At 43.1% G+C, this 19,875-nt stretch overlaps 1 protein-coding gene across 2 annotated transcripts in view; it reads right to left on the reverse strand.

Moving 5' to 3' along the window:
* LOC118209080 (GRB2-associated-binding protein 2-like) overlaps positions 1 to 19,266 on the reverse strand; it is a 52,090-nt gene extending 32,824 nt beyond the window's left edge. For both annotated transcript variants that reach the window (XM_035384215.1, XM_035384213.1), the window contains exon 1: positions 18,799 to 19,266. In XM_035384215.1, the coding sequence (XP_035240106.1) occupies positions 18,799 to 18,867 (69 nt within the window). In that variant the 5' untranslated portion in view covers positions 18,868 to 19,266. The remainder of the gene's footprint in view (positions 1 to 18,798) is intronic.
* Positions 19,267 to 19,875: the final 609 nt, after the last annotated feature.

The following is a 19,875-nucleotide window of genomic DNA, read 5'->3' on the forward strand; positions in this document are numbered from 1 at the left end:
AATCCCAATGTCCACTCCCTGTCTATTGCTGTTCGTCTTCAGTCAGGGTGTTCTGACACCAGTGTGCACCTTTGTTCACTGGTATAGTCAGAATTCAAGAGAATCTGAACAATATGATTGTATGTGTGTGTGTGCCTATGTGTGTGTGTGAGAGAGAGAGAGAGAGAGAGAGAGAGAGAGAGAGAGAGAGAGAGAGATAGTGTCTGAGGGTGTGATAGTCCTTTTTTGCCTGTATGTGTGAGAGAGAGAGAGACAGAAAGATAATGTGTGTGTGTGTGTGTGAGAGAGAGAGAGAGATAATGCATGTGCGTGTGAGAGAGAGAGAGAGAGAGAGAAAGCGAGAGAGATAATGTATGATGGTGTGTGTGCGCTCACACAGTATGTGTGTCTGTCTGTATGTGTGTGGGTATGTGTGTGTGTTTGTGCATGATCGTGCGTGTATGATTGTGAGTGGATGTTTGTGCAGCTGTATACATATACTGTAAAAGCCATTAGAAGTTAAAAATAAAACATCTGTCAATAAGATATAAAAAAAAAAAAAATCCAGAACAAAACAAAAACACAGACTTGAACATACCTACTTGGCTCCACCCACAAAGGGATGCATTGGGAGACAGAGCATCTGAGGTTTCCTGTACCGATTCCAGGCAGAGATGCTACTGGAAGCATGACCTCAGATCACTATATCCATAAGTATCCAGTTGCAATCAATAAAGTGTTCTGTGTTCTGCTCGTTCCAGGAAAAGGAGGATGCACAGCAGCAACGGGTTCATCTGCTACAGGGTAACGAGTCGCAGGCAGAGAAACAGGAGCAACGGGTGCATCTGCTACAGGGTGACCAGTCGCACCCAGAAAAACAGCAGCAATGGGTGCATCTGCTGCAGGGTGACCAATCGCACCCAGAGAAACAGTAGCAACTGGTTCATCTGCTACAGGGTAACGAGTTGCACACAGAGAAACAGCAGCAACGGGTGCATCTGAACAAGTGCCTTGTCGTACAATGGGGAATATTTCAGCATTAAATATTCAAGTCAATGAAATAGGCATTAATTTAGCATTAGGAATTTCCCAACACAATGTTTCCTAGCTGAACTATCATGTTATCCATTTGAGAGGCCAAGCATGAAGACATGAATTCTTAGTCGGGGCATCCTTCAACTTCACCTACAAATACAAGCTGTGAAAAAAAACATTGAAAACTTTCAACAACAGCGAGCAGCCAGTTAACATCTCCTTCAAAAAGCCACAGCGACACGATATGCAACACACAGCCTACCTCTTCCTCCGTGTGTGCATTTCCCACATCAAAACAGTGAAAAGTGACATTTATAAATAGAGCTTACTGGAGAGAGAAATGCTGTGAAAACAGACGTGGAAAAAAAAAAAAAAACTAAGTTGAATCTAGCATGGTCAGATGATACCACAGAAATACTCTTGACAGTTAAATTCACAGCTGTGTCAGTAACGGTTTCTGGGGACGCGGGGTGGCTCATCCTGTTAAGGCACTGGATGGGCCCCACGTTCTGGTATCTGTCAAGGCACTGTTCTAGTGCATGGATTGGCCCCATAGTCTGGTATCTGTTATGGCACTGTTCAAGTACATGGATGGGCCCCACGTTCTGGTATCTGTCAAGGCACTGTTCTAGTGCATGGATTGGCCCCATAGTCTGGTATCTGTTATGGCACTGTTCAAGTGCATGGATGGGCCCCACGTTCTGGTATCTGTCAAGGCACTGTTCTAGTGCATGGATTGGCCCCATAGTCTGGTATCTGTCAAGGCACTGTTCTAGTGCATGGATCTGCCCCATAGTCTGGTATCGGTTATGGCACTGTTCTAGTGCATGGATCGGCCCCATAGTCTGGTATCTGTCAAGGCACTGTTATAGTGCATGGATCGGCCCCACAGTCTGGTATCTGTCAAGGCACTGTTCAAGTGCATGGATGGGCCCCGCAGTCTAGTATCTGCTAAGGCACTGTCGACAAATTCTCAGTTGAGCTGCACATGAATTGGCAAAGGTTGCGGACGTGAGCATGTCTGGACATTCCACAATAAACTTTTTTTATTTAAAATAATAAAAAAAAAAAAATTTTTTTTAACTTTCAGTGTTGTTACTACTTTAATAGGCAACATTTTCAGCCAGCGTGTACACCTGGCTCACTGAAGGAAAGAGACAGTTAAATTCTCTTTAATGTCACGAGAAAACTCATTTCTTTAGGTAAAATAAACTGGGTCTCATGTTTAAAGATCCATTTGCTTTTTATGAGGAAAAATCTGAAGATGTGGATAGAAAAGCCATGCACAATCACTCAAAGCTTGGTGCTCGATAGGGTACATGACTGTACGTGCTCTACTGAAGGCAGTTTGTAAATGAAGTGCTTAAAGATAAAAAAATCAAATCTGATTTAGACTTCTTGGGCAAAACAGACTTGATTTAACCTTCCCCATAAAAAAAGGAAAGACATCTGAAGAGCTCAGCACCTTTCCTGCTTTTCTCTGAAACGGGAGAAGAGGGATTACTGTGGAAAACGTTCAGAGGAGAACATGAACTGAACTGCCGGGATAAGGTCGGCCAAACTGGACATCACCTTGTCTCTGGCCAGCTTGACTTCACTGGTGAGGCAGGCGGTGGCAATTTCAGGCCCCAAACGCAATCCTTACCATTTAAAAACAAACCCAGTGACAGTTTGTGAAAGGCCATCATAAAAGGTTATTATTCAGACAGACATATTAACTTACTATATCCTACATTAGTATGTACTATGTACAACATACTAGAATAACAGCTAGTATGTACATGTTTTGGTTACTTAACTGTGCCACGGACCTGTGGTCATCAGTAGCCTATTTAAAACATGTTTAAATGCAAATAGAAACCACCTCATTGGATTTACAAGAATTCCCCAAATATTTGTGAAATTACTCGTGAATGTATTTTTTATCCTTGGCCACAATAAGAGAAAATATTGATACTGTGGTCGAGCGAAACAGTTATGTGCATTTAGTCTACAGCCACTCGGTGGCTAGCTAGCGCTGCTAGTTACATTATGAACCACTGGGTAACTGTCCATTTAATGTGTGTGTGCATCTCCATGGCGGGAGATACTACATTAGTACTACATTACTACATTTAATGGAAGCACCGCTCTCCCACAGCCCTGTATCCCTCTCTGATCAACAGCCACGTCTTTGCCTCACACTGAAGAGGCTGGACGGCTGAGCTTTGGGTGTTTATACCACTGTCGTAATGATAAACAAAACCTTGGCCTTCGCATTTCACACAGAGGGGTTCTTACCCAGAAAGGGAAAGAGTTTGTTAAGGCAGTCGAGCAGCTTAATGGTCAGGAAAGTGGGCTTGTAACCCATAGGTAGTAGGTCCAGTTTTCAGATAAGGCACTTAAGCAAGGCAGTAAACCTGATTTGCTTCAGTATATATACACATCTGTATGTATATGCATACTATGGGTATAAGAGATTCTGCAAACCCCTAAAAGAAAATAAAAAATAAAAAAATCTAAATGGTAAATCTCCCTTCTCCACCCAGTGTGTGAATAAAATATGACAGAACAGCTAGAGCGTAACTAAAGAACGCCACAGCGGTCTTGCCTGAGGGCCACAGTGTACGCAGGTGTCATCTACGTGTGTTTATAGAAGTGACATCAGTTTATGTCATGAGGAGGTTAAATAAACTCTTGGCTGCGGCCATGGAGTGTGTGTTTAAGTTCCCCGGTTACTGAACATTCACACGGGGCTCAGAATAGCTGGAGAGCTCGAGCTCTGTCTGTGTGAGAAGACTGGCCGACAGCTGTATTCTCAAGAAGTTTCAGTTCAATGCATGTGCCCAACGCCTGTTTGTTTAGGGACTAAGGAAAGCCGCGGAAGAAAGATACTGAAGAAGTGTCACGCCATCGAAATGATAGCCCTTTCAGGCGAACATTCTAACCGTTGAAGAGTTGGCACAACTTTTGCCTAACCTTGAAATGACCCATAACAACTTGGAGTGTGAATGAGGGTGGGACCACAGACAACAGGGCCCATATACACCGGATGCAGTAATATCCTCTGGTACGTACACTTAGCTGTAAAAACAACAAACATGAAACCGTCCAGACGCACGGCGCAACTTGGCGAACTATATAGCTAGCTAGCTATGGCACGTCCTCACCTCTGTAACGTTATTTGTGGTCCTCTGTGTGTCCATGCATCTGTATCGGTGGTTGTAGCTGTGTGTCCTTAGCTCCTACTCATGCGTGCAGGATAGCATCCGTACACGCTAACTAGGTTAACTAAAGTAGGCAATCTGTACGTGCTAACTAGGTTAGCTAAAGTAGGGGAAACGCGAACATGTTAGGGTGAGCTAAAGTAACGTTAGGCGATAAAGCTGTGCTTAAAAATGTTGTGCCGTACAACCTGCGCATGTGTCCTACTAAATGAAGCACCACCTGCGCATGTGTCCCACAAAACATCCCTGAAAGGTCATCTGTGAGTGAGTGACCACAATTTGCCATGCACAGCCCACGGCGCCAGTTCCTGCGCACCGTGGGTAAAAGGATATTCGCACATCCTGCAAAGAAAAAATAGACAAGCTGAAAAGAATTTTTTTCACTGACGCTATTAAAGATTTGCATTTTATTTTGTTCGGCTTTCGTATTCTTTCTTTGCTTGGAGTGAGAGTATCCTTTTTGCTTTTATGGACATTGACATCATACCTATGCACCCATTAGCCTAAGTGCTACTCTGGCACAGATACCACTTTTTGTTTTATCAGGTACATTTAACTGCCTATAATTCATAAAGCGTTGTAGTGCAATTGGGCTGACCTAGGATCAGTTTTGGCTGTTTGCTCATAGTGGAAAAGGCTAGGATACAGACAGGGGAAAACTGCTCTAAGATCAGCCCTCCTGGTCAGAGATGCTTTATAAGTATTGAGTTGAGTACGAGTTGTCACAACATAGACGTCTGTGACAGACATCCGCAGTCTATCGCCATATGATTCATCAGCCCACTGCGGTACCCTCTTTGTTAAAATAAAACAAATTAAAAAAAACAGTAAAGGCATTCTAGGAAAAGCAGCTATTCAAGGTTACCGGCCATATATAGCATAGAGTAAACAGTCAAAGAGCCGTTCAAAGCTGGCTTGCAGGCGTTCTCTCAGAACTCTCAGAAATGTATTATCACGCCAAAGCCATCCAAAGTAATTAAGACTGATTGCAGTTTTGGATGCAAAATGCCGAGATGGAATGCTGCGCGTGCAGCACATTTGTGAGAAAAAAAAACCCGCCACAATTAGACTGATGAGAGAGGGACCTGATGAGAGAGCTCGGCAAATCACATCCAAAATTCACCCCACAAAAAGGACAAAATAATGTACAGTAATGAGAGTGAACGAGAGAATGAGAGAGAAAGAAAATGAAGTAGGAACACATATATAATGAGATGAAATCAGTCTTAATTTTTTTTAGTCACGTTCAATTGTGCAGTATAAGAAACATCTCTCGCATTTTCCCCCCCACCTCTGAATGGATTTTCCCCATTCATCTGGGGCCACTTTGACAGTTTGACAAACAGGGGGCATTATGGGCAATCAGAAGTCTTTGTAGCCTTTCAGCTGCTGTGAAAAGTATCTGGATGGAGGCACAGCGATAGCTTCATCTCGTTCCGAGGAACGGCGCGACGGTTTTCCAATGAGGGGAGAGAGAGAAAAAAGACACAAACAGAGGGGTGTGGAGAGGTGAAGAAGAGCACCAGTCAAGTGGCGAGGGATGTGTGTGGAGACAGGAATGAATCGCTGCCACACATCGTGATGTCACACAGACTCCAGGGAAACACAAGGGAAAAATCCCATGCAGAACGAGCTGTCCCACTCAAGCCACCAAATCCTTGGCTCGGCACAGCTACACCCACATCTCAATGGACATGCCTGGCCACACCCACAAATCCAATTATCCTGCCCATATCACCACGGCAACAACCATACCCTTGCAGCAAGACCACTGCCCATATCCATAAGGTCTCAGAACAGCGTTGCCTTTTAGCTCATGATGGGTAAGCTTAGGATATTGCAGTGTTTTTGTTTCTTTGGTACACTGTAAAAATATGATGATTTTAGTCACAGTGATAGAAGTTTGTAGCATTCAGCAAGGTAGTTTTATAGTTATCACTGCAGTGTGATAAACTCAGATCCATGTTTACTTTTTACTATGATTTACATACTTTTATCATGAGTTTTTAACACTGCCATTTGTGGATTGACCAGTTTCTTGATCTGTTGTCTGATTGATCTGTTATCATTTGACAGTTTGTGAGTCACAGTTTCTGAGTCACAGAAACCCTCCCTTTTCTCGTGCACACACACACACACACACACACACACAAACACACTTTTTGCATCATTATGATTATCAGTTTTAGTTTTGTTTAATGACCTACCAAGAAAGGCATTCTCTTTAAATGGGAGGAACAGGTCCCTCGGATAGGCAGAAAGCCAGCGCCAGCAGTGAACACATGAGCACACACAAGCACATGCTTCATCATGCAATCCCTGTCACATAAAACACAGCGGCCATCAATCGAAGAGGTCACTCATAAACACGCGCGCAACCATAAATCACCAGTGCCCAACATTTGTATCAGTTCTAATCTGAAGAATGGTTTTTATTACACTGAGTTTCCTCAGTACTTCAGTGAATATGTGTCACGGGTCCTTTCCGTAATAAAGAATCAGAGAACGCCTCCTTTGTCCTTTACAGAACAGTCATAAAACGGACGGCTGCATCCGCGGAACAGCTCAGGACTTTCAGCACGTTTCGTCAACCCTTCCGCAGAAAACAAACACCTTTCTCCTTCTTTTATGACATCACAGTTTAAGCGAAAGCTGGCATGAGGAAATTGGGAATTTTCACTCTTGGTGAGTTTGGGGCATTTTCCTTAATAATTTCAACATTTGGGATGAAGCAAAGTTGGACAGCCTTGACTGCTTTCGTGACACTGCTCTACAAAAATTAATTGTGCGCCATTCAGTATCAGCAGCCAGTGCACAGAAGCTTCACAGCTACCGCACAGCTCGTTTGGCGTTATTTCCTGAGAAAGTATCTGAAGACAGATATAAATGTCTCTCTTAGCTATATGCTATGCATTTAATCTCAGCAGCAGGTTTTGACATATACTGACCATATGCAAATATTTGTGGTACAGTAGAAGTTCCCCGTAACGTGTACACCGGGAAATGAGTCTATACCGTGGGGGAGGGAAGAGGGTATTCCAGGGAGGATTCTGGGATGATCCTGGTTCTTGTCTAAATTCCACTTTAGAAAATGTACAATGTGTAACAACAGGCTATTTCCTGTTCAACAGAATGCAATACAGAGCAGATAAGGAGTTCTACTAAGAATACAGATAAGCTACATTAGAAGTGCTCTTCTTATTATGAGACACTACACTTATTTGTGTCAACTTGAGGTTCACACCTGCAGTACTCTGGCTTGTCGCAGAGCTTTTCATCACATAAAATGACCCTTATGGAACCGCAGCATGCTGAAAATATATTAAAATATATTATAAACATATTGCAATATTTTTTTTGCAATAACTTTACAATATCTGGTCAAATACAGAAATGATTGATTATTATAAATAAATTGATTATATGCCATTCAAATTTAGCAATTTATAGAAATAAATATAAATTGCTTAAATATATTGATGTTAAATATATTTATCACCATACTTTAAAAAAAATAGTGTTGTGCATACAATACAAGTACTCAAGGCCTTTTAATCAAGGTGTAGATGATTATGAAGTGGCATCGCGGCATGGTTTCCAGACATCAAACAATACTGCTGAAACAGAAAAAAAAAAGTAATGAATGAAAATGATCTCCATTCCCAATGCAGGATACGTTGCTTAGTCCTAAGAGTGAGGCGCATTTGTATCTCAACTGATTCTGCAATACCTATACAAAAAGAAACTGAACTGATTATCACTGCAATATGTGTACATCCTTGGTAGATTTAACAATTTTCATAATTGCATTTCCACACTTCCAGTTCCTTTTACAATTTAACTTTCTCAGTTAATCCACTGTTCATACCAGACAAAGCTATTCAGGTTTTACTCATTTTTGTTACAGGTCAGCAGCTAAGCGACTCCTATTTTGGATGGTGGATCAAAGAATAAATCAGGACATGAAAAAGCGGTGCGTATTAAAAATGTTACACATTCTCCAGCCTATAAAATGTCTCAAGCCAATAACCTCACATGGAAAAAGGTTAAATCAGTAAGATAGTAGTATTAGATTTATGGCTGTAGCCTATGACATCATTTGCAGAGACCTCAGCTGTCAAAACAGCGTAAGGGATCACACTGTAGTCACCCACGATCAAAGTAATGGCCGGTCACCTCAAGGCCCAATTGTCTAATTGCAACATTAACGACTCCCTGGTGCATTGGGAAGAGGGAGGAGAAATCCGACTTGCAAAAACTTCCCTTAACCCCTTTAAGGTGTGAGATCAGAAATACGTGACTAGAATGTCCCTAACTGAACATTCTAATGCTGATGTAACAATCAGTGCTGGAAACTGAAATGCAATGGCGTTCAAGAACATTGACTTGGAATGTTGAAAAAAACCTTCTCTTCAAGGGGTTAAGTAGAGTCAATCACATGGGGCCAGTCATTGCAATCTCCCTCTGCCTTGTAAAGAATGGGACACTCAGGCCATATAAAGTGGTTAACTGGCCAGGACAGAAACATTAACGTTCACTCCAGCCCATTAATCCAGAGTCCTCTATGAGGTTACATCAGAAATGAGCACAAAACTGGCTGGGGAGAAATTGTGGCACGGCAGCTAAGGACTTGTAACCCAAAGGTTGCAGGTTTGATTCCAAGGTGGGGCACTGAGGTTGTGCCCTTTTAAGCACTAAATTGCATCAGAAAAAAACCCACCTACATAAAGGCCTGCTATGTAAAATGTTAGCTATGCAAGTCACTCTGGATAAGAACATTGGTTAAGTACACACACATAATTCAATAGTGTAACCACCCATGTTTAAAAGCATGTTTTATTCAAGATGCAATTGCATACTATTTACATGTTGTATTATTTTAGCCATTTCTGCCAAAGTACTATAGTTTTTTGTCCAGTGTAACTGTGATTCCAGTGTAATCTCAGAATGATCTTGGTAATCTAAGCAATTGCTCCAGGCCATAGCACGTACTGTGTTTCTGTCACTTTGGCCTACTGCAAACGTGGGGCACAAACTCTGTCAGCTGTGAAAGAGGAGACTAAGGTTTATGCTTCATCACACTAGCCGACCTCATGCTGAACATAAACAGGCTTCTCTGGCCTCAGTTCTTAAAATTTTACTTACACGGCACATTAAACAATGCACTTTACTGCGTACCCTAACCAAAGGCCCCCACCGATACCTACAGCACAAATGCAAACTGCAACCAATTTCCCCATTCCCGGAAGAGGTAGATGAGCACAGACATCAGCTTATGAAAGAAAGAAAAAAATTCTTACCGTATGTGGAAATCTGATTATATATTTGTCTGGTTAAAAAAAAATTAAATACTAAATATATGAAGTTCATATTGGGCCACATTTATAGCATGACATCATTATTTAATTTATAGCATCAGATGTGTCACCTCTCTGGCACATGTACGTTATGTCAACATATTGGCCAAAATATTAGCATTGGTAAATCTGGTAACTTTGATAGATTTATAACAAGCTATTACTGGCCAATTACCGACATGACCCTGATATTACCACACATCCCAATCTGTAACATAAATAATCTGCTACTCTCAAAAAATCAAACACATAGGCAAGTTTTCCCCAGTTAGCTACACACTGGATTACTGTAAGCTGATTGGCCACCACTAGTTCACCTATTTCCATTTGTTTCGGTGTTTCTCAGCTTTCCATTCACCGTGGGCCTCTATCTTTGACTACCTTTGCCGAGCACTAAAATTAAAATAATATTTCCAGATTTTTCCCATTTCCTTATGTGATTGATAGAGAAACAGAATGTGCCCTGGATTTCTTTCTCACACAGAACACACATTCCTATCTAGAACTTGCTGAACCATCCTCTTACAAATCCGAGAGCAAGGGTAACACACTGTGTCCAATACATCACATTTCATGTGATCCCAGGTCTAGACCCCCTGACGTCATTGATCTGCTGAGGTTAGACGCTCCCACAAGATAAAAAAAAAACTACTCCATTAAACCCCTGGCCATTTCTCATCAAATTACCCACAGCCCCTGACAGCTGTGTGTGTGCGTGCGTGTGTGTGTGTGTGTGTGTGCGTGCGTGCGTGCATATAAGCACATCTATTCATTTCCATGGTACTGTTGTAACACACTCCACTGACTGTCATGCAAAACTTGGTTTTCATTGCACTTCCATGAAAAAATACAGTACAGGCACGTACAGTAGTAGACAGGTACTTTCCAAGTATACTTTCCCTGAATTACCCTTGATTGAAATGCAGTATAACATATTTTAAAAACATGCAATGTATTTCAGGTAAACATTACGACATGCACACAACCTGGAGAGAATGACAGAAGAAGCACTTTTCATGTGTACATTTAGCCAGTTTAGTAAGGATAATGGGTAAGGAACTGGGCTCCTAACCTAAAGTTTGCAGGTTTGACTCCCAGGAAGGACGCAGTGTTTTACCCTTCAGCAAAGCACTTTACCCTCAACTGCTTCGGTATATAGACAGCTATATTAATGGACACTGTAAAACATGCAAATAGTGTGCAGGTTGCTGTGGATAAGAGAGTCTGATAAATGCCAGAACTCTACATCTTGAACCCCTCTCAGCCCCAGTCAAGGGATCACTTCTCCAGAGCTCAGAACGGCTCATGCAGGCGTAAGCCGTTTCAGATTACATCACGTACTTCCTTTATCTGACGACTCTGCGTTCAGATGCTTTCCAAACCTGTTTCTGCAGAGAATTCGGCCAGAGCCAGAGATGTCAAAGCAACGCTGCCAAGTGCGCTCCAGGGGACCCGTGCATGTCAAACCGCTAGAGTTCACGTTCGACGCCGTCTGTCAAACCGAGAGGTCTCCCAAAAAGAAGGCACCGGGCGGCCCTCTCTTCCCTACTGGGTTAACAGGATACCCAAGCCACCAGAACAAGGTGGCACTATCACACCCACTGGCCTTTCCAAGGAAGGCCACTGCTGTACTACGTGTAAAAACCTGTTATTTGCACTGTTCATCACAGCGTCAAAACTCAAATAAAGGGAGGCCACAGGCCCGGATTTTCATGCTGTTGTGTTTGGCAGAGCCATGGAGTCCGGGGCTGAGATGGTGGGAGTGTTTTTCTCGAGGTGCAGCTGCCCTATTCAACAATTCCTCTGCGTACTTGCCCTCACACTCGCACACATACTACTGAGTATTCACAATCACTCTCACACTAACATACATACTACTGAGTATTCACAATCACTCTCACGCTCACACACACACTACTGAGTATTCACAATCACTCTCACACTAACACACATACTACTGAGTATTCACAATCACTCTCACGCTCACATACACACTACTGAGTATTCACAATCACTCTCACCCTCACACAAACACTACTCGGTCTGTTCAATCACCCTCACCCTCTTTCTCTCTGTCTCCCTCTCTCTGCACCTGTCTTTCCATATTGCCAAATGTGCACTGCAAGGTATCTCTGAATGTAATTATAATAAAGATAATAAAGGAAGTAATATGTCTCTCTCTCTCTGTCTCTCCACCTCTCTCTCTTATTTAAAAATGGAATGGTAAATGGACTGCATTTATATAGCGCTATCCAAAGCGCTTTACAATTGATGCCTCTCATTTGCCAGAGCAGTTAGGGGTTAGGGGTCAGGTGTCTTGCTCAAGGACACTTTGACATGCCCAGGGCGGGGTTTGAACCGGCAACCCTCCGACTGCCAGACAATCGGTCTTACCTCCTGAGCTATGTCACCCCATCTTTGCAATTAAGCCACCTCTCTTTAAACATTCCCCAAGCAACATCATTCACAAGCAAGCTAGCGTAGCATTTACTGATTAGGCTGTGCTACTTCTCAGCTCCACACATCGTAAGCAAGAACTCTTTACTCCTTCATTAACAATCCAACAATAATTGCTGCTTCTACCTGTAGACCTATCAGGGTGGTCATTGCTCTGAATTACACAGCTTGCACATAGTTGCTGGTGGAGCGGTATGACTGAGAGGTAGGGTTACAAAAATCATTCAATACATGTCACATATAGTCCTTCAACATCAGCCCAAATGCATGAGAATCAGGCCATTGAAGATATCTGCCCATGGGCAACTCCCAATGTGGAAGTGATCAGCCAACCAACTCTCAGTCCAGCTCTTTCTCCCCTAATATGAGATTCATTTTCATTCATTTTTTTAAGTTTAAGCTCTAAACCAGTGGTAACCAACCCTATCCCTGGAGATTTACCATCATGTAGTTTTTCACTGCAACCTTAACAGAACATACCTCATTCAACAGCTAGAGATCTTGCAGAGCTGCTAAATTTGTACAATCAGGTGTGCCAACCGACAAGATGGTAGATCCCCAGGAACAGGGTTGGTCATCACTGCTCTAAAAACATGAGATTGCATCTCTGAGTGACAAAAATACACGCAAGGAGTCCAGCCCACAAGTGTTCTTCCATATCATGTGACAACGCCGTTTCCCCACACAGAAAACATGCAGGGGAAGTTAGACCTGGTTCGTAAACATTTTACTGTCAGAACCCTACACTTGTTCCTGGTTATGGTTATACACTTTGTTGTACGTCGCTCTGGATAAGAGCGTCTGCCAAATGCCTGCAATGTAATGTAATGTGATGTAAAAGAACCCAAATTAGATATTTAGTACCTTTTAGGGACCAGTCGATACGCATACCAGCATGGCCTAGTGGACTACAGACTCATTCCGAGACCCACCTCATACACCTCATACCGCCACCCATCTTGGGTCCCGACCCGTAGTTTGAGATAGAGTGACTTAGGGTATTACAGCCATTCCCCCTGTACATCGGCAGAGAAGACTCTGAGCTAAAGCCTCATAGGCCCTGTAAGCTAGCAGTGCTGCAAAGTAGCAAGGAAAGACAACCGCAGCTCTGTGGTTAGCAGCGTAATCCAGGCATGAAATTTACCTGCGTCAAATGGTCTTCTCTGGAACAAAAAAAAAGAGAAAGAAAGAAAAAAAAAAAAGCGCTTTTCTCCGTAGGTATGAACCTCTCTGTCTCTGTCTGGTTCACGTAAACACAAGACATGCTATTGCAACCTCAAAAACACACACCAAGTGCAGTCCGCTTTGTTCTTACCTTCAAGCTTTTTTTTTTGGCATACGCACCCGATTCTTAGAAGCACTGCAGATTACTCTGACACCACCTACTCTACCTCCTCTTTCCACCTGTCAGTCAACAGTCAGGAGATTTGCTTTTGTCAGCCCTTTAGAAGTAGCAGTACATTAAAAATGCATTATTTAATACCTGTAAATTCTCACCTAAGTGCAGAAGATAAAATTGAATCCATCAATGTCATTGAGACAGTGTGCAGAACAGACATAAAGATGTTCAGACACCTCAAAAGGAGAACTACTGCGCATATAATACATATTGGTATTATGCATGAAAACATTTATGATGATCACCAACAGTATGAAAGAACAGCACCATAATACTATATTGTTAAAGTATCACACCTTGCGCTGAAGTTCTGTCTAAATAGAAGATAATGTAGGACAAACAGCACATCCCTTCCTTAGCCTGGCCTAAGATAGGCCAGGAAGCAGTTCAGCTCTGGCTGATCGTTTACTCTCCGCTCAGCTCAGCACAGCACAGACAGAGGATCAGTCTGGGACAGACAGACAAGATCATGGAAAAGCTCTATGCGTATGTGCGTGTGCATGTGCATGCATGTACTATATGTGTGTATGTGTATGTGTGTGTGTTTGTGCCTGCGTATGTGCTCGTATGTACGTGTCTCCTTGCTTGTGTGCATGTGCACACACATCACATTTGACCTGGTCTCTTTTGGATCAGGAACTGGGAGGAGTCCTCCACTGGCACTGACCCTGCAGGGCAAACCTTCCCAGAGCCCCTTGCAGAACAACACAGATCCCCGCGGCGGGCAGCGCGGCCGGATCCCGGGGCCTGAGGGTTGCTGGGAAACCCGCTGTTTTTCCTCGCCCGCCCTCAGGTCCCCGCGCTGGGGCGGGGCACGCGGCGGAGCCACCGCCGCACAGATACCATCGGTCTGGAACGCGGCTGCGGGTTACGCAAACGGGCTTGGCTGGGAGGCGACGCGCGCGGTGTGACGGCGGGACAGAGGCGGGGTGAGAGCGGCGCGGGGCGGATCGGCGCTCAGCCCGCGCATTCCACACACGCGCGCGCACAGGGCTCGGCCTTTTCGACACGAGCACAAATACGCTCACAGGACATCCATCACAGCACCGCCCTGCGTGAATGCATACAGGTCAATAAATAAAAATAAATTATATCAAGCAGACAGCCCTCTGTCTCTGCTAAATGAATGCAAGGTGTATAGTACATGTAGTATACACACACACACACACACACACACACACACGCGCACACACAAGAACATGCACACATGCCCACACACGCACACACATGCCCCCAAACACACACAAATGCGCACGAACGCACGCACACACACACATACCCCACACGCATACACATGCACCCACACATACACACACACACACACACACAAATGCGCACGAACGCCCGCACACACACACATACCCCACACGCATACACATGCACCCACACATACACACACACACACACACACACAAATGCACACGCCCACACACACACATACAGAAACACACGCATGCCCACACACACACACATTCCACATAACACACACAAAATCTGTCATGGGAAAAGTCGGTAGAACGGATCCCATGGTTTTGGGTTATGTATATTTTTTCCTGCCTTTAACGGTGAATAAACCCTGATGGAGCCGCTGTGGAGGAAGCGCTCAGGAGGCAGAGTGATGGGGGGGCAGCGTGGACAGGAACAGGAAGCAGTAGGGTCCCATAGTGGGAAACGCCAGGGTCAGCCGCCCCGGCCGACCTGCACTTTTATTGCAGTCGGCTCAAAAAAAAAAAACCAAGCCAGGCCTAGACAAAAGCACTGCCCCTTATTACAGCACGTTTATGATACATTACCTCATCACACGATCGGCAACAAGAAGCTACATTTCCATTATCCACAGAGAAAAACGGTCTGTAGTATGTCCCCCTCCATAACCTTTTATTTGCTATCATAATTAATTTCTTCACTCCGCTTCATCAAAATGAGCAAGTTAAGTTACTACAAAAAGGGAACCCATTCGTATGGAAATACATTAAATGAGCCAGTAAAGGTCATTTAGACCCACATGCCAGGTGATGTCCCAGCTTGTTTAAATGGGAGAATCTGTAAGTCTTCTGCAGTGTGGATCAACTGCATGTGTGTTGACTGAACGGCCTGCCGAAGACCCAGCACTGCGCTTGCAGAGCACACGTTTGATTAGTCATTTGTTTTTATGTTCGCCATGACGACACATGGAAAGCACTGGACACGGACGTCTGGCTGGTCTCACTTATGTAATCCCCCCCCCCACCCCCCGCCCCCCGCCCCCACCCCCACCACTCGCTTTTTTTTGAGGAAGTGAAGATTTTAGAGTTATTTTTAAGACAAGCTTGTCTGCATCACAATATTGCAATACTAAGTTGTCTGCACGTTCTAAGGAACAATTACTTTTGAGAAACTGTAGGAATTGATAAACCTCTCTAAAATGGGGGGACTATTTATTTTTTAAAAAAGGGCTGTAGTTGCTACGTGGATCACTGGTTATGGATGAACAGACCCTTAAAGCTGACAGTCTGCACTTTAACCTCATATTCATGGTTTCACTTCAAATCCTATGCGCTGGAGTACAGAGCCAAAACAACAAAAAAATTGTGTCACTGTCAAAATATTTAGATTGCAGTGTACAATGAGGAAATGTGTAAAGGATAGTAATTCTTTATGCAGGAGCGTCCCGTTTGTGAGTCCCAGCAGCGGTAATTGAATTATTGAGCAAACAGAGTGTGCATGTCGGTAAGGATTGTGCATGTGGGGGGAGTTGGGTGGGTTTAACCCACTAAGCAACAGTATATAGTAGGGCTAGAGTATATTGCTCATCAATGGTGATGCAGGCACCTGATTATTTGTTTTCACATTGATGTAATCGTATTGGCTTGGACATCAAGTAAACGTGTATCAGGGTGAAGGTTTAATATAATGGAGTATTATCTGAGAACGTGTGTACCTTAAAGTAATCCTGTTGTGTACATATACTATGAACTGATGTGTGTAACTTGGCAAGTGTACCTGGTAGGCTGGTCCAGATTCTCCTCACACTGCCTTCTGTATCTATGACATTGTTTCTTCAATGCTTTTATAATAAAAAAATTTTTTTTATTTTGTTAAACCCTGTGTCTGTTTTGGCCTACACCAAGTTCCTCAACCCTATTCTGAAAGAACCACCTAAACTGGACTATTTAGCCTGTGGGTTGTGAGCTCCAACTAGCTGAAACTCAGCTGTAATTTCGGGCACACTATTTTGACCTGTCTCTAGTTTACAAATGCACTAGGTCAAAAGACGCAAAATAAAAGTATTTTTGTGTCTTGCATCGCCACAGGCTGCCCTGGACACCCAGGGTCCAACCGTCGCTTAAAATAGCGGCCCTCATTAAGACGTCCAGGATGTCAGATGACGGCAACGCCGTAATGTAAATGGATTCCATTGTCCTTGGCCGTCTCACTGCAGAGCTCGAAAAGTCAGGGAATCTCAAACGGACAGATTTAGCATTTATGTCGGGCCGTCCATCCTCCCCCCTCCCCACCCATTTATCTCGTAAAAGAGCCACCTCACTTCTGACTTAGTTTTCAGCTGGTCTGCAGTGTATAAATCTGCATGGTTGCATGTTTAGAATAATGAAACATAGTCACAGACGATTTATTAGTGCGTTAATTGGAGGCTATTGATAAGTGTAAACATCCAAGCTTCCGTGGTCACTGTCTGTAATGTAAATTTGGAAACACTGACTGACAATTTCCTGACAGGTCAGCTGATCTATAGGCCATTTGCGCAGTTGTTTTAACAACTAGACAAAATCAGACCAAAACGGGTAAGAAAACTATATTTTCTTCTTCTTATTATTATTTGGTCATGCACGTGATTTCCATGCAATTGTTCTCAAGATTGGATTCATCTTTCCCTGTTGTCTCATAAAAAGACGTCCATGTTTAAGATAACTCATATCCCAATATAACTGAGGGATATAATCGCGGGCAATGAGGCACGGTTCACCAGAGCTGCAGCGAAACAAGTGACGGCTGTATGTATGCATGTTTGAACATTTGTCTTTATCTTCCATTTTAACATCCGCATTATTTGTGGCAGAGCTGGACACGCGAGAAAAGCCGCTCTGAGATGATAACCAAGGAAAAGCCACGCGCAGCCTAGAGACCACACCTCAAGATGATTAAATCTGGTGTTCAAGTTTAACTGTTGTTTTTGTTGCTTGAAAACACAGTTTTCCAATAATATAATCCGCATTTAAATGGGGATGGGCACAGGTTTAATGGACCGATTAAAGCAAAAAGAAAAAAAATCTCCCTAATCGCGTCCTTTACTGCAAAACAATCCGAACGTTATAGGCTATTTTGATGCTTTAAAGACTGTTGTATCGTTGACATTTTCACAATGACGTACTGATAACATGTATATATCACCAAAATAAATATTTCTTTGCTGTTCATGATTTTGAACTCAACTATTTGATATTTTAGACGTGTTGTAATATTTATTATTTGGCAACTGAATAACTGTCAACATAAAACGAAAACACTTAATAGTTTTCATTGAAGCCAAAATACGCACTAGGGAACTGAACTATTTTTGTCTTTTCCCTTGGACTTAGAGCATACATGCCCGTCCGGTTTGTAGGCTATAACGCATCATTTCGAAATGAAGTGAAGTAGGTAGCCTACAACAGCCACGTTAAATTACACACTACTTAGTCACAAGAATTGTGACAAACAGCGGTTCAATGGTTCGAATGAACCCGTAAAACAGGTGCTCACGGCTTCTAACGCAAGCAATTAAATGCATCTTGTCTGGGCTTTTAAACTAACTTCAACGACCCCGTTCTATACATTGTGCTGATCCGCGTTTTGGCCCATAATCAGCTGTCCGTTTCTGTTGATGCTCAACAGCACAACACGAATTCAGTAGGGCACGCTAGCGCGCACGCCATAGGACTGCTTATGTGTGTAATAAACATCCTGTCGTAACATAAATCGCCGGGTAAAAGCAAAATCTTGTACAAGTTCACGTTTCAAACTGCCAGAGACCACACAAAAGCAAAGACCGTTAAAACGCAAAACTTTTATGAGGAGAGATTACAGTTACGCGCGTTGAGTCTGGGTGTAACCGGTTCAACTGCAGAACACCTGCAAGCGCTGAGACGCAGAGTAGGGCGTCTTATTCAAAATATGTATCACATTTCCACTATCAGCTTTTAGTGCCTCAATACCAAGATAGGGCAGTTGAATATTATTCCAGACGGTGTCTACATACAATATAATCTGTAAAGCCGTTCGATCGTTCACCATTTCAAGAAAACTCCACCTAACTGTCATTATATAAGATACATTTCTAATATAGTAACACAAATAGAATAATGTTTTAAGAACAGCGATTACTCACATATCTTCGTAGTTTTTTCTCTGGTGGCGACTTTCTCAGCCATCCTTGGCAGATAATTTCTCCGCTCATTGTTGACAGTGTTCCTGTCAAAATTTCCTCAGATTCCAGCGTTTAAGGGTGCACACAGGAGTAGCCAACTCCGATGCCCTCTCCCATTCAGTTTGTACTGAAATGGGAAAAGCAGGGCTGTCGTTGCCGGGCACACTTCAGCGCAACCCGGTGCCCCATATATAGCAACGAAATGACTCCGTTGTTTGTCCTGCTATGTCCTAGCGCATAACAGCCACCCCACCTCCGTATATGACCTAACCGTGTCTGTTAAACGAATACAAGGAGGTGGCGGGTTCCTTAGATCCGTATCTATGGCATAGAGCACCAGTGAGTTGCTGTGATGTAGGAAGTAAGGTCTGAGCTGTTTGTTTCCCTGCTCATACCACGCCCGCTCAGGGACGAGCCGCCCATGGATAATCGGCCAGCGAAGTGCGTTTCACTTGGAGAACAACCGAGTCACTATGGGGTCGTACAGTACATTGGATGACGTAAAGTTCATTATTTGATTTCGCTATTCAGATTCCCTCATAACAGCAGCACACGAATGGACACTGTGGCATTTGCAGTTGCTGCCACACGCAAATATTGTGATTCTCAAAATGCACGATGAAGTTTCAGACCGGTGTATTTTACTTTTAAGGGTCATTATCAAATCGAACACTCGCAATCGTAGTGGTAGACTTACACATATTACCGAAACAAAGTTTCTGCCCTGAAGACAGTTACTCGATGGATAAATACTCTGCATAAACAGTAGTATTTTATACTGAGCGTGTAATAAATTATGCGCTCATCTACGTTTTTCTAAGTCAATACTAAAATATATATTAATGTGCATTTAATTTTCAACTTCATCCATACGAAATTATGTGAACATTCACTCAAACAGCCATTTCCTTGACACAATCACTTGATGATTTGAAAGCAAATGTTTATATATCTTACGTTGATATGAATGAAACTAACAATAGATATCCTGGTTCGTCGGTCATGAATACAATTTATTTGCTGGCTGAAAACTATAGG

The sequence above is a fragment of the Anguilla anguilla genome, chromosome 12, assembly GCF_013347855.1.
Source record: "Anguilla anguilla isolate fAngAng1 chromosome 12, fAngAng1.pri, whole genome shotgun sequence".
Lineage (NCBI taxonomy): Eukaryota > Metazoa > Chordata > Actinopteri > Anguilliformes > Anguillidae > Anguilla > Anguilla anguilla.